The 15,994-nt window shown below is 45.6% G+C and overlaps 1 protein-coding gene across 1 annotated transcript in view; it reads left to right on the top strand.

Moving 5' to 3' along the window:
- The window catches only part of CCDC150 (coiled-coil domain containing 150), a 917,521-nt gene that overhangs the window by 344,592 nt on the left and 556,935 nt on the right, over nt 1-15,994 (top strand). Inside the window, exon 7 of the mRNA XM_069618819.1 lies at nt 8,410-8,539. Coding sequence (XP_069474920.1) covers nt 8,410-8,539 — 130 coding nt within the window. The remainder of the gene's footprint in view (nt 1-8,409; nt 8,540-15,994) is intronic.

Below are 15,994 nucleotides of genomic sequence, written 5' to 3'. Positions count from 1 at the left end.
GCTTCACTCCATCTTCCATCTCCAGAGTCCTGCAAGACAAAAGGGAAAGCATTATACAGAGTCCTGTTCAATATTAACGTGCCACGCACCTAAAGACTATAAAGACTAAAAAGGTGTCCGGAAACTCACCGCTCGTGCAGTTAACGACGGTAACGATCCTCTGAGTTCAAGAGGCCTATGTTTCACCAGTGAAGGAACTGGCAACGGCACCCTGCACCAGACGCAGATGGAGAGTCCAGCATTCACCTATCTAAGGTGAGCATGTGACCTGGGGGGGGCTCTACGGAGAAGCTAGGAAGAGAGGGAGAGGGAGAGGAAAATTCAACAGCCCAGACCCTTAACCCCCATATTCTTTCACTTACAGAAACCTCACCCTTCGGGTTCGACACACAGTGAGAAGAGGTTCGACCCCAGAAGCCAATCGAGTCCTGCACATCACTTTTTGAGTCACAGACACCTTCCTGCCAAGACCAGCGCCTCCGTGGGAATCAGGTGAGCGTTACATTGGAACAGATGAAGGAGGAACTGAAATCTTCCCTCCAGGAGGTAAGCAGAGAAATGGCGGACCTGGGAGGCAGAATAGATATTGTCGAAAATGGCTTATCAAATGTAGCAGACAAATCTAACCAGAACAGCGTCCTTCTAGACCAGTTGGCTAACCCAATAACCAACTTGGAATTACTGGCAGAGGACCTTGAAAAAACGTTCAAGAAGATCTAACATCGGGGTCAAAGGCCTGACTGAAACGATCCAGGATAGAGACCTGAAAGACACTATGCAACAATGTTTCAGTAGCATGCTCCCGGACACGCAGTCAGACCAAATTGGGTTTGATCGGATACACAGAGTTGGCCCAAAACGGAACGACCCTGGAGCAAGGCCTAGAGACGTCCTAATAGCAGTAACGTCCTACCACAAGAAAGAAGACATCCTGAGAGCAGCAAGATCCCACAATGATCTCGCAATCAACGGCTCCCACATTCAACTATACCAAGACCTAGCATTGATTACTGTCCGCAAGAGAAGAATGATGCAGCCAATTACAAAGGTACTCCAAGCAAAGCAGGTACGATACAGGTGGACGTGTCCATTCGGCCTCTCCTTTACATGGGAGGGCAAGCAGCAGAAAATCTCTACCTGCGAGGAAGGCTGTTCAATCCTACAGCTAGAGGAAGACCAGGATCATCTGAATGACCAACCACGTCCCAATCCACCAGACACTGCGAGTAAACCATTGGAATGGTCAATCGAGAAAAAGCAAAAGTCAAAGAAAACGGGGAAATCCAAGGTTACGCAACAGAGCCAGGAATAACTAGCGACGGAAGAACACTAGGAGAAGCAACTAACAAGAGAGTGTACAACCTTAGAACAATGGTCGAGGACTACAACACACCGAAACACACAAAACCCGCAGGGAGGAAGAAGAAAAACACATCTGGAAAGTGGGGAGGAAGAGGGAGAGTTGGAGTGTTGGGGGAAGAGCAAAGGAATCAAGAGGCACATCAACAGAACAAGTTAGAGACACAGGGGAATGAAAAGGCAAATGTGAGAGTCACTGGACCCGCCGCACTCCCAGCCCGAAACTGCGCAACTTCCCCTACACAAAAATGGCTGAGTCAAAGGTAATGTCTCTGAATGTACAGGGCCTGAACTCGCCAATAAAACGTCGGGTGTTACTGGACAGGCTGAAAACATTGCAGACGGTGATTGGACTCCTACAGGAGACACACCTCCTCCCTAAAGACGAGAAGAGAACGGCCAATCGAGCCTTCCCACAACAATTTTTTTCCTCAAGTGGTGACAAGGAAAGGGGAGTAGCTATACTAATTGGGAGGGCGCTAGACTTAAAAAAACTACAAATCCGCAAAGACAAAAAAGGCAGGTACTTGGGGCTCAAAGGGTTGATAAAGGGGAAATTATACACAATCCTAGCCATTTACGCTCCTAATAGTCGCCAGGATGTGTTCACAACGGATCTGCTGGGCAGCTGGTGCGAGGGCCAACGATTGTAGGTGGGGATTTCAACTGTGTCATGGACCCAATGCTGGACAAAAGACTCCACCCCACCATCCCCCACAACAACTGATCAGAAAAATAGACAAGCCCTGGGTCGCTTCTTCAGAGAACTAGGGGTTATTGAAACTTGGCGATTCATTCAAAGCTGGGAAATGCATCCCAAGCGGAATGCGACCATATACGCTGCTGATGCACAACCCAGATTTCACACCGGGTCTTCAACGAAAGTATTGGGCGGGATGGTCAGGGGCCGAGACCATGTACCTGAGAGACATGTACAAAGGCGGCGCTCCATTACTTTTCACAGACTGTCAGCAGAAATTCAATGTAGGAGAAAATGAGCGCTATAGATATGCACAAATAAGGCACTGGATAACCCACCCGACAGTGAAGAGAGCGGGCACAAGAACGCCATCAGGCCTAGAACTGTCTCTGCAGGAAGGCAACACGGCGAAGGGGATCACCAGACTCTATAGACTGCTCTCCAACGATCAATCGACTGACAATCTCACATACAAAATGAACTGGGAAAGAGACATGCAAGAGCCGCTAACAGAGGAGGAATGGAACCAAATATGGGCACGTGCACACAGCACCTCCAGATGCACCACGATTAAGGAATCCGCTTACAAACTATGCCTCAGATGGTATATGTCCCCGAACGGCATCCATAAAATCACAAAGTCATACTCAACAAACTGCTGGAGAAACTGCAGTGAGAAGGGAGACCTGTTTCATATGTGGTGGATATGCCCCAAAGCCGTGGCCTATTGGAAGGAAATACTAAGCCACATAAAGTACACTTCTGGGGTTGAACTGCCGAGATCTCCAAAAATAATTCTCTTAGGAGTCCCCATAGAAGGTAAATACGCAATGTCAGGAACGACAGCCATTCTCATTACTCACCTGTTATCAGCAGCAAGAATGACCCTTGCACAAAACTGGAAAAACTACGAGGGCCCGACCTCAGCATGGTGGTTGATCAAGGTCTGGGGAGTAATGGCTATGGAGAAGATATGTGCTCTCAGTATCGGAAAATACCTAAAATGATTAACTATATGGAACCCATTCCATGAACTGGTGCGGGACAGAGAAGCCCAATTCTTCAAACCCCGCCTACTCCAGAATACGCATGTCATCTGAGACCCACCAGAAGTAAATATGCCGGGACCCAAGCATCAGGAAAAGATCTTAAATCTGTTGAACTCTATAGTTTAAAGTAGTGGTTAGTTGTGGGGGTGGAGCGGTAAGTGAGGGGAAGGGGATGGAGGGAGTGGGCAGCGGGGGGGGGGGGGGAATTGGAAAATTAAAATTCTTTGAAGGCTAAGGAAACTTCTACAAACTGTAGGGTACGAACACAAGTAAGATACAGAACCTAATTAATAATTGATGGCAAATGTTATGTTGTATTTACCTGTATGCCTTCGATCCAAAATAAATTTGGTTTAAAAATAAAAAAATGACTGCAGCAAGCATTGTTCGCCCTGTCTTTTGGAAATGTTGTCCTTTTGGCCTTTTTACTGCCCTCTCAGTCAGGAAATCCTTTAAAGGGTAAGCTGTTTCCCGGTCAGAACCTAGATTTTCATGGGAAACGCCCAGTGGTGTGCGTCCTTGCTGGATGTGGGTGCGGGGTATGCCTGTTGCTGGGGAGGTGTGGGAAAGGGGCTGGCCATGATTGCTTGCCAGTTTAAATGGTTGCATACCTTTCTATTGGTGGGCTGGGGGCAACACAAGCTTGAATTAGGGAGAAGAAGAGGAGCCCAGCAGCCATTATTAAGATTGTTTGGAGTCAAGACCCCAATACGAAAAGTTGTAGCCAACTGAAGACCCGAGGATGACCGTTGTAGACTTCCACCATTGTCTCCAGCTAGGCCCATTAATGCCTTGCCTCTCTATATATATCTCCTAATGACCCTCGTTGGTGCTTAGGCCAGTGGGTTGGTGGGGCCAAACAGTTCCATGCATAAAGATACTGCCCAAAGAAGCCTGCAGGAGTGTCCCGGAAACCACCCTGTGGGCTACCCAGCTTCATCCAGGGCTTCTACAGTGCATCATTCCCTGTACCGAGTTGCAGCTTGTGGCCCAAGACTTGTTCTCCTGCAGCTGCTGCTCTCCAACATGAAGCGGGGGCCCTTCCTGGAGCAGAGTCTGTCTCAGCTGCAAGTGTTTCCTTCCGCCCCTCAAGTGCATACTTGTTTCTACCACCTCCACCCGTGCCATAGGGTGCTGTACAGAAGTAAAGCTCACCACTTAGCTCTCCCGTGCCTGATCCTGATCGGTGGTGTTCTGGCCAAATATTTTCCCTGTGCTTCCCCGAAGAGTGGTGGGATTTGTAGAGTACCCCTAATTTTCAGAATGTACCTTAATTTTCTTCTTAGCTGTAACATGTACCTACCTGTTGCCTTTGCCATTACTTGTTCTACACTTATGTAGCTTTCCGTCTTCCGGCAAAAGGCACCTTCCTATGATCTTTGAAGCACTGGACATACTTATTAAGTAAGGAAAGAACTTCTAAATTGAAGGGGCCTTGTTATATGTTCTATTGCTTTTCAACGGTTTTTCCTTCACTTTATGCCTCAGACTAATGTTTACTTTAAAAGAAACAGTTTAGCAAGCAAATTGGGTGTGTGTGTGTGTGTGTGTGTGTGTGTGTGTGTGTGGTGCGTGTGTCGATTTTGCTTTAGGAGTAATTACTGATCTATGATTTTGCATGAGTTGTGTTTGAGACAGAGAGTATTTCTGTACATTCTGTCTAATTTGATTTAGTGTTCTGTGTGCGACCTACTGTGCAATTAGCCCCCTCACCCTCTATTCCTGAAGTCTAAACCTTACTCCTCTGCTATTACACTACCTTAATTGAGCATGGCATAACCAAAGTGTCGATTATCCTGTTCACTAAATAGGGAGGTCTCTCGTAACCCTCCCGCAGAGTTGTTTCAGAAAGTCCCTCTTAATACTTCCATTTGCTGCAATGCAGATTAAATTGCATCTTTTTGAAAGACCAAGAAAATGGAGCAGCGATACCGCAAGGAAACAACCACACATAATTTGCAGGTCGCAGGTTTCTAACACAGGGCCCTCATTAGAGGTAACTGTAAAAACAGGTGGTATTTGAAAACACGAAATTATTTTTACCGCCTTACAAATGATATGGTTGGAGGTATGTACCACTGCCAGAATTCCAAAGGAATAACACCAGCAGTGAATGATTATGAGGTATAATATGTGGAAAACGCCTACACCTAAATGGCGTTGGTGAATATTGTAGGAGTTCTGTCATCGTTTTTAACAGATAACTTGAATCCAAGTGACATCATTCAAAAGTTTTTATTATAAATAACAGAAGATAAGGCAATGGGTTTAACTGAGGTCATGTGGTGGGGTTTCATCAAATCCTAAATTAGTCTGGCTTTTCCTCAGTTTCTCCCCTGATAGCTCTTTCCTCCTCAAAATTCTTCTCCGGCCAAGGTGGTTCCTCCTTCAGACCTCTCCTTCGGTCTCTTGTTGGTCTGCTCCTCCTCCACCCCAGGAGCTTTTTTATGTTCAACTGCCACTATTGGGATTAGTGAGGCAAACAGCGGCATGGGAAGGCTGTACCTGCCCGATCAGCCCGAGATGCAAGAGCTTTTAACAAGGGCAACTGGCATTCTCCCCAAAAGTAAAAAACTCTGCACCCAAAAACGCAAAGCCATGAACAAATGGCAAAGCGCCCCTAACGCAGCCACGCTATCCTCCTACAAAGCATTTGCCACACAATATAAAAAAAGCAATAGTCGCAGCTAAATCTGCCTCCTACAATGACAGAATCACGAATGCCACCTCAGAATCCAAAGAGCTATTCGATATTTTCAGAGAACTGTCCATCCCAGCCACCAAATCGCTAGACATCATTAAGATCAAAAATGAATACAATACCAACTGCCCTACTAAACAAAATTGAACTCCTCCAAAAGAAAATTCAGGAGCACAACAAGAATCTCACACAGCATATCAAAAGTACTTGCAATGCAAAGCAAGTGCTCACTCCCAGCATCTGCGACCTACCTAGTACAGAGCGACTGGTTGACAAAGACCCAATAACCCCTTTCAAATTCAGGGAAATCGCTGAACTTGAAGTAATAGAGATTATGAAGAAAATTAAGCCCTCCAACTGCAAAGGAGATGCTTGCCCAGCCAAGCTAGTCAAAGACTGTGCAGAAACACGCATTATTCAATGCTTACACTGTCCAGACAGACTTAAAGAAGCCTGGGTGCACCCCCTTCTAAAAAAAAAAAACACTCTGGATCCTGAAGTGGCCAATAATTACAGGCCCATCACCACTGTCCCTTTCTTGCTTAAGATACTGGATAAAGTTGCATACATGCAAATCCAGAAATACTTAGAAGAAAACCACATCCTAGGAAAAAGACAATCAGGCTTCTGTCCAGGACACAGAACGGAGGCTGCCCTACTCGATCTTAAAATACAACTCGGCGACATCATGGACAAAGGCAAGCCAGCACTTCTCCTCCTCCTAGATCTGTACACTGACTTTGACCTTGTCGACCACGATATTCTAGGGATGCACCTAAAAAACGAAGCCCATTTCTCACCAGAGGAAATTGCTTGGGTTCATCTTTCCTAAACGGTAGGCTCATGAAAGTCTTCTCCGACTCTGCATGCGCCTCCCCCACTACCATCCATTGCGGCATCCCACAGGGCTCATGCACCGCCCCCATGCTGTACAACATTTTCACCCTCCCGCTTTTCAATGATCTGGACTGCAACGACATAGCATATACCAATTACGCTGACGACACTCAGGTACTACTCCCGTTAACAGGCACATACAAACAAGACGCTGCAGCACTAACCAAGATCTACTCAGCCATTCAGACATGGATGGCGGCCAACGGCCTCTGCTTAAACTGGGACAAGACAGAGATCCTCATAATAGGCTTAACAGATGCGCTCAACAAGCTCCCACCACAATACAAAACATTTACCATAGACAACTCCACCATCACTGTCTCAGCAGCGGTAAAGACCCTAGGAGTTTACCTTGACTCATCCTTTTCCATGTCACGCCAGGTCAATGCTATAGCATCCTCCGCCGCACTCACCACTAAGTTGATCAATGCTGTCAAGCCCTTCCTCTCTACCAACAACTGCCTATCCATAGCCAAAGCCACAGTAGGTGCTAATCTAGACTACTGCAATGCATTATTCTTGGGCACCTCTGCAAAAAACATCACCAAATTTCAAGTCACACAAAACAATGCCCTCAGGGCTGCCCTGAGTATTACCAAAAGGGAACACATCTCTCGGGCTAGAAAAAGATCCACACTGGCTGCCGGTAAAAGAATGCATACTCTTCAAAACACTGGCCATAACACACAGGTGCCTCTCCTCCGATGCCCCACCCTACCTATCGGAAAGAATCACCCGCAACCCATCTAACAGACCCATCAGATCTCACCTGACCAACCAGATCTACTTACCACCCTTCAAGAGCACCAAAGCATAGGGTCTAGTTTTCAACACTTGGCTCCCAAAAACTGGAATGCACTGCCCACAACCCTAAGAAATGAGAGATCCTACATTATATTCCGCAAAATGCTTAAAACGTCACTATTCTGTTAGATCCAAACCAATATGTGTAACTACGTTTGTTCAACTGTAACCTCATGAACAGTAGTACTGCCTGCCTGCTCATAGTTACACATATTTGTTTTGTCAAGTTGAATTCTCTGTAACAGCGCCACGCTTCCTCAGGGCCGCGACTGCGCTTTATAAATGCAAATAAATAAATAAATTGTTGCCACGCGCTGCAGCCCTCCAACACCGTGATTATTGCCATAAGCATCCACGCGAGTGAGTGAAAAATGCAAGTCCTAATGCGATAAATGGGTAAAGTACACCGGTGTGTGAACGGAAGCTTATCTTTTTCCATGTATTCTCAGTTCTTTATCCTCGGAGGTTGATAAATTGAGCAGGCCTGAATGTGGTATTAACAGCTATTACAATGTTTAGAAAGAGCACTCATTCATGAAGCACTACATACAAAGTTGATATCTCCCTCGCACTACCGTTCTTTTCAGTCTTCATTATGCAACTATAATGATGACTGAAGAGACTATAGCTGCCTGGGAGTGGCAAAGAAAGAAAAAACGCATGAACAGGCAAGTTTTCATTTTTCATACATTTCTTTTTTTACAGCAGGGCCCAATGGGATTTGGTAGAGGAAGCTGCAAGCAGCTTTGTCAGCATTCTGGTTGGTATCAGAGGGTGCACCTCAGTGTGAACAGTCCGATTGGCTGCTGTGCACGCCCAGGGTTCCAATGTTTGGTATACAAGCCTTTCTTGGTGTATGGTACAGCTGAGCTAAGATGTGTTTCTGGATGCTATTGCAGGTGCTAGTGCTGCAACAGGACAGCAAGACTCTTCGCAGTGACACTCAGGCCTTGCGAGAGCAGCACCAGCAAGAGGAGCAGAGGGCTGAGAAGCTGGAGCAGGAGCACACATATCTGAAGGCGGAACTTGGTATGTAGGCAAATGTGCTATCTAGAGGCTTATGTGGGGAATATGGGGATGCCACACTGCATGATCACCATGATCATTTTGCTTCTGTTGACCGGGAGAAGGAATAGTTTGGGCTGGTTAGTGTGTTTCATCACCGCTCTTGAAAGTATTGTAGAAATCTGTCTCAAGCAGTGCTGGGGTAACTAGATGCATGTATTGTAAAGAAAGGCATCTTGCTAAGTAATCCAAATGCAGTATTGTATTGTATTTGTTATTTATATAGCGCCCTTTCCCCATTTGTATGGCCTTGATGTGTTTTGACGTTGGACCGCCCTCTGTGACCGCAGTCCGTATAAGAGGTTCTAAGAGTTTAAATTAAAAGATGCTTGTGTGCATTTTTGCCAGGTTAGGACTTAGGTGGGCTGGCTAGGCCCCAGTAAGCAGCCCCGAGATCAGGAACGTTGGTGGGCGCTGTTGGTGGTTTAAGATCAAGTGCTATTGCTGAAGATTCAATTTGTGCCCAGCTAGACCAATTTTTTTTTTCATTGGCTGTCTTCAATCGCTGTCCCTGTATACTAATGGCAGAGGTGTTGAGGTACATCTGGGGTTTCAGTGTGGATGGCTGTGTGCTGCTAGACCGGAATAGCATACACAAATGTAACTAGAAGACCAGTATATAAAGTGCAAGGAAAAACCCTGCTTTTTTGCAAACACAGCTGGAGAAGAAATTTAGATAGTCCCATAGAACTAAATTGGGTGAAGGAATTCTCAGTGACGCTCACTGCCGAGATTCAATTTTACAACAAAACATGAATTACATTTTGGGGCAGGTTGAACAAGCTGATTGGTGAAACATTATCAGGCCCCCATAGTGGCCCATACATTGGGGTAATTCTATTGGATAACGCATTTCCTGGAACAAAACCCAGAACAACCCTGTTCATGATGTCATGACTCCTGAACATCCCATTGCACAGTTACTTCACTTTCTGCTGACCAGCAGGAAAACTCTTAGCTGTGATTGGCTGGCATAGTTGAACATTAAACATAAACAGCTGCAAGATAATTGGACCCTGTGTTTGGAGCTAACACGAAGCAAGAACATTGCACCGAGCCAAGGCCATGGGTACTGTTGCAAGCCTTGAACACCCAGTGTTATCCTCCTGGTTGGCTCCCTGTCTCTCGCCCCTCATCCCTTGCTAGTCCCCCCCCATCTTTTCCCTTGCATCGTGCCAATTTTAGTTAGAAGAACTTTTCAGGACACTGTTGATGAATTTGTATTTCTCCTATTTAATTCTCATTTGCCCTTTTATTCCCTGCCGGAACCCTTGAAACCTATTGTGTGGCACTGCAGCTGGTGTCTGGCTGGGTCTCTCTTCCCATAAACCTTTTCCTTTGGCAACAATTAATTAGCTTCTGTGGGATTCTTTGTTCCACAACCCTGATGAGCTGATCTCCACTGTTTCATTGTGTCAGCAGAAATTACATTTTACTGTGTGCTGTGGCCCCTTAAACACAAAATAATAATGGCTTCTATCAAGTCTGCCTTGGACCTTCTAAAACATGGGCACATTGTGGTTCATTAATACACATAACACTAACCCTTATTATCCTCCTAGTTTACTCCTACTGCTACCTCCAGCTAAAATCTCTAATTATGCTGGACTTATACTTAAAAAAATAAACAATAAACAAAACCCTATGTGCATATGTGCCAAAACAACCTGCACACATGCTCTCAAAAATTAAAACAAACCACAAGCACATATACTATTATTGCTAGAAGTGTTATTATTCTTCACAATCCCTGTGCTCTCATCTCTTTTTAGCTATACCTCTGGACTACATCTACATTGTGTGTTTTCACGCGTGTATTGTCCTGCACAGGGCCCTGCTCCCTGACGTGTGACATACTAGGCGTATTGTGCGTGTGTCGTGATGTCACCCTCCAAGTTACTTTTTGGCGTTACTTTAGCTTGTACATACCACTCCCCCCCATACACAGTTAAATCTACTCCTTTACCGCATGATGCTGTAACACTTTTTTTTTCTTCAGTCCTGGACATTTCTTGACAAACTAATTAGATTTCTGCACTTCATCCCAATGAGATGCCCCATGCACTGCTCTAGAGTACCAGAAGTGAAATTTTACATTTCAAGATGGCTGACAATCCTGATAAAGGTTTGGTCCAGTCCCCTCATATCCTGGAAACCCTTTTAAAAGCCCACAATGGGCATTCAGAGACAGAAGTTCTGGAAATCCGAAAAGCATGTTCGGTAGGTGAGACTGTTGTGATGAATCCAATCACCTCTCCCAAAAGGGGAGCCACCCTCTTTGGGACTAGGGAGGTGTGTTTGCTGTCCTTAACACCACCAAAGGGACAGGGTAAGCAGGGATCCCTCTGGAGGGGATTTTTCTCCCCCTTCCCCCTTTGGGAGAAAGGAAACCCCCAGAGAGGGACTTAAGTCATCATCCCAAAACCACAGACACGTACACCTTCATGGGCTATATGGGAGCTAAGGTGTATTTGAATCTTCTACCCCTCTTCTAATGGCTGACTCTGCTTCTGACACAAACCTTGGCCAGTACTCACCAAAGATAGCAGAGAGAGGAAGGAATCCGCCTCCACGTGAAATGTCAGTGAAGGAGCCAATCAGGAGAGATATTCTGTTTAGCAGTGCACAGGGTTGTGGCTAGTCGGAGAGTGAGAACACCCAACGTGGTGTCCCGGCCGGCGGCGTGCTGTACGCAAAGCAGCCAGATCCCACGGACGATTAACAGGGACCATCCATTGTGGCCAGGAGAACTGGGCACCTTGGAATGCCAAGAGAATACCCAGAGTAGAAACGGTGTATAGAGCCCACATCGAGCAAGCAGGAAAGATGAATCCTCACTGTTGGACGAGAGTCCAGTTAAGTCGTGCAAGCGACTCGTGACAGGATGAGAGACAGACTACACGCCCCCTCCTAGGTAGCACCGGTCACCAGGAACCAGTATATAGTGGCTTCAGAGGAATGGGAGGAAGGTGGCAAAACAAGAGAGATAAATCCCATTGCTGAGCAAGAGGGAAAGAAAACCCAGAGTGGGGCATGATCAGAAGTGGCATTCCAGAGGGGAGGAGGAATTGACTTGAGAACCCCAGATTGAAAGGGGAACAAGGAAGATGCAAGGGAGAAGGACTGTAATATTTAACAATTAGACGGAGAAGCAGAGAAAAACCTACTTGGAGTCCCGGGACGGTACTCCATCATTACACGGACTCTATAAAACTGTGAACATAGGCAAGGGCCTATGATCAAGAGACCAAAGGGGGTTAGCGGGTAGAAGCCATCGCTTTTCTTGGGCAATGTCCCAAAGTACTGTTTGTTTGTATTTGGCTGTTCCTTTTTAGAGGTAGGTAAAGAAACTAGATTGGAATAGGATTCTGGTCTGAGGACTTAACTTATGTAAGGCATCCTGACGAGCACCATTTTACAGATTTCTTTTTATTGTAGGTGTGCAGAGACATGGACACAGAGGAATTAAGTTTGTTGCCATAAACTTTTATTCCAATAAAAAGGGGTTGGAAAATGCCTTACTGTCCCTACTCTAGGAGGTATTTTCCCTACCTCAACCAAAACTAAGGGTCTGTCCAATGTCAAGATGTCCAAAGCAAACTGTCTTGTGTCCGAAATCCTATCCTCGCCCTCACATTATGGCACTTAGGGTAATGGTTCTGGTTTTGAAAGGTGCACAAATGTTCAAAAGAAGAACAACAAATATGTACTCCAGCACAAGTTCACAATGGATAATGTTCACAGTCCCAAGCGATTTGGCTCCCTTCCCCAGGTTTCTCTTCAAGAGACTTTGAGAATCCTAATGGCACATATTCTCCTTGGAGGTCTCTGTTTGACATACAAAAATAAAACACTTTGTATTCAACACAACTTAGATGCAAGCCCCAACTTCGTAGGACATTCGGTGTAATCCCCCGCCAGGTTCCTTTCTACTTCAATTTAACTTTGCTCACAGTCTTCATTTTTGCCTGGATTATTCCTTTGCCAGTACTTGTTTACATGATTTTGTTTTACACACTTGAAAACTTGACTTTGGCCTAGTATACTCTTCTGCCCAGGCGTTTAATGATTTCCTTTACACACTTGCAGACTTGGCTTTGTTACATTCACCTTGGTTAGTTCTCTTTCGGTAATATATAATCTTATATTCTCTTTCATTAACTTCAAAGTCCTTTTAATGTTCTTTGGTTGTGTTGCTGAAGCGCCCTGTTGCCCCAGTCTCCCTCCTTAGGACTCACTGGCTTTCTGTGATGTTCTTTTGTTTCCTCGCAGTAAACTGGAAGGGGTGGTTTGTTGTTCCACCTCCACCTCGCAGACTCACCATCTTCACCCACCGTCTTTCACGTCCTTCGTGGCTCCTGCCTGGTTGCTGAACTCTTCTATGTGTACAGGCGGCCATGAGGGGTTCAGTAATGCGTGGTCGACATCAGTTGGATGATTTGTTATCATGTGCCATTTTATTCTTAAAGAAAATGTATTCAAGCATGCCTCACTATTGTTAAGCTGGATTTCTGAACTCTGACCTGGTGGGCAGATGTTTGGGAGGCCACCTTATTTTAGTGGAACATGGGAACCTTCTGGACAAACCAGAACAATCTACAGTAGCTTAGCAGGCGGTCAAGACTAAGTCTCAGGTTGGGTGAGAGTGATCGGAAGCCCACAATGAGCACACACAGTAGAACTCCACAGATTACTCTTAGACAGATTTATATCCAAAATACATTTATTATAGGCCTTTATAACTAAACACGAATAAACCACAGTAATAATAAAACAGTTACCGCACACACATTCCGCTATGTTAACATATATGCAAGATGCGTTTGCCTAATGTAGATGAAAGGGGAGAAAATGACCACAAGCTGCAACAGAAGAGTTAATTTCCACACAGATATCGCATCAGCCAGTTCTTCTATGTCAATCATTATCTTATGCAGTCCAGTTCTAAAACGTGAGGAGTCTTTTGCTCAAAAGTACAGCAGTGCATTAACAACGCGTGGTTGTGCATAAAGCGAAAAGCGGGTTCTCTTCAGAGAGCTGTAGCTGTTCAGGAAGGGGTTTGATACGATGAAGAATAAAGCTCTACTCCTTAGGGAGGGTCTACCCTTGCAGATAGAGTGACCTTTGGAGTTTGGGAAGAGCTGGGGAGCGCAGGCTAGCCCAGCTAATGTGAGTATTTTTTCAGGGATTCTCATGTGTAAAACGGAGGGATGTGCCAGGGGGCCACCGGTAAGTGATGCAAGTACTCACCCACCCTCGACACAGTCCGGGCCAAACTTTGCCAGTCTAGTCCAGTTTGCTAGTAGATTTCCCCCCTACAGGTACAAGTCACTCCGGCTCTCAGCGGCTGCGGACGCGATGCTCGTCCGTGGTGGGACAGTAGTCTTTTCTCAGCTCTCGACGAAAGAAGAATGATAGTTCTGGTGCAGCACGTCTCAGGATACGGTGGGCAGGTCTGCAGGCACTGACAGTGACAGTCACCACAGCGGGTGACACAGGGACCACAAATGCTCATGGAATAACATACTCTCATAAATAGCGAACCAGAGGAGCCAGGACAAATAGTTTTGGCGGGAGAGGACCCTGGACTACAAGTAAGCGATGCCCAAAGTCTCTAGTCTCAACTCAGGATGGCGGCGCTCCTGTACAATAGATACCCCGGGTTCCAACTGGTCAGTTCGCTGGATTGGCCAGGAACACTTCCGAAGAGGCTCTTTGCGAGGGTAAGGTGGGGGAGCCATGAGTAGTTGGCCCCACTACTTCAAAGGGCCAAAACGCCCTTGCGGACCACGTTGGTACGATACAAATGCAGGGGTCCGATGGGACAACAACGGGGTCCGGGTGCCAAACCTTCCAGCACGTCTCTGGCAGTTCCATGAGTCTGCTCTTTATTTCAGTATACTTGGCTCCTTCTGTAGTTCGGTGTGGACTTCTTGTGATCGACCTGCAATGGATGCAGAGCCCCTTCTCTTATCCAAGATTCGTTTCACGCTCAAATATAGGATAACAAATGGAAGATCTGCTCTCTTGCATGCATGGCAGGCTTGGGCCAATTGTGGCCCATGGTGGTTTCAGTCATTCAGGCCTAGCAGACATACTGGCACCAGTAGTGTGGATTGGGACCAGACCATGCCAACCCTTTTCCTGGGCACTTGCACACATGACATGCAGTAGCCCGCAAAAGAAGCAGTTCTCGCCAGAGGCTGCATGCCCAAATGAGGAATACATAGGTCTCTCGACAAAAAAGGGACAAAAGGGCCATAGGACAGAACAAAAGACTTTGTGGCACAGCCATTTTTGGCACTGGCCAGTCTTGGCCCAAACATGGTAAACACGGTATGGTCCACAAAAACTAAGAAAAAATACTTTAAAAGTAAACTGCTGCCACCAGTTCGTCCTAGGCACACTTGTACAAACGCCAAAAAATCCTTAGAGGGTGGGTACGGCCATAAAACAAAAGGACTCCTATGCGCGGTACTGTAAGGTACTTGGCACATATATAAAAAGTTACCATGAAATGGCAAAATAGTGAAGGACTAAGGAAAACAGTTTCCCAGTACCGACAGTCTGAAGGACGTGTCAGTTTCACCATTGCAAATGAGCAAAAGCCCAGAGGAGTGCAGCCAAAGGCTGTGCTCCACTGGAAAAAAGTCAGATTAGGTAAGCCAAACAAAAGCAAAAGGTTTGGGGGGAGTCCATAAATGGAGGGAAAATTGCACCTAAGGGAAATCTTTCCTAACCACTATACCTACCCTGCTGTGGATTCCCCTGCCTAACCACAGCTAAGGGGAAACCCTCTTAACACAGGATAGCTGGTCCTCACACTCAGCAACAAATATACAAAGGAAAAATATGGCTATTTAACATTACCATAACAACATTCTCTCTTAATTTAACTGAAAAATGATGTCGTATGGAACTCTTAAATTGTTATTAATAGGATGACATGATACAACTTTATATGCTGGATTGCTGATTGTTTTATTTTCTTTTACACTGTAATGGATAACAAGGCACATATGACGATGTGTTGTAACAAAAGCTTGGCGACTTGTTGACTTCCCAACAGGTTCGCTGCGCTGAAGTTTCAATAAATTTACAAATAATTCACAGTCTCTGAATAACCTTCTAATGTCCTGCAGGATTTCTTTTCCCAGAATTCACAGTCCGATCTGTTGGTGTTCAACCAAAGAAATAATAAGGTGCATAAATAGGTCAACTCATGCAGAGAATCATGATTGTCAAATATGGAAGGCTGCCGTCAAATTTCCCAATACTGTGACTGCCCAATATTCTTGATAAATAGGTTATTCAAAGGGTCATCCATTTTGCACCAGCTTTAGTGATTTCAATGATCACTGCAAATCATGAATGGTGGTATACATTCTTTAATTCACATTCAATATGAACCAATCTGGT

Source organism: Ambystoma mexicanum, chromosome 10 (assembly GCF_040938575.1).
Source record: "Ambystoma mexicanum isolate Mex_15411 chromosome 10, UKY_AmexF1_1, whole genome shotgun sequence".
In the NCBI taxonomy this organism is placed as follows: Eukaryota; Metazoa; Chordata; class Amphibia; order Caudata; family Ambystomatidae; genus Ambystoma; species Ambystoma mexicanum.
The sequence above is the reverse complement of the archived record's forward strand: the minus strand, read 5'-3'. Positions and strand labels throughout refer to the sequence as shown.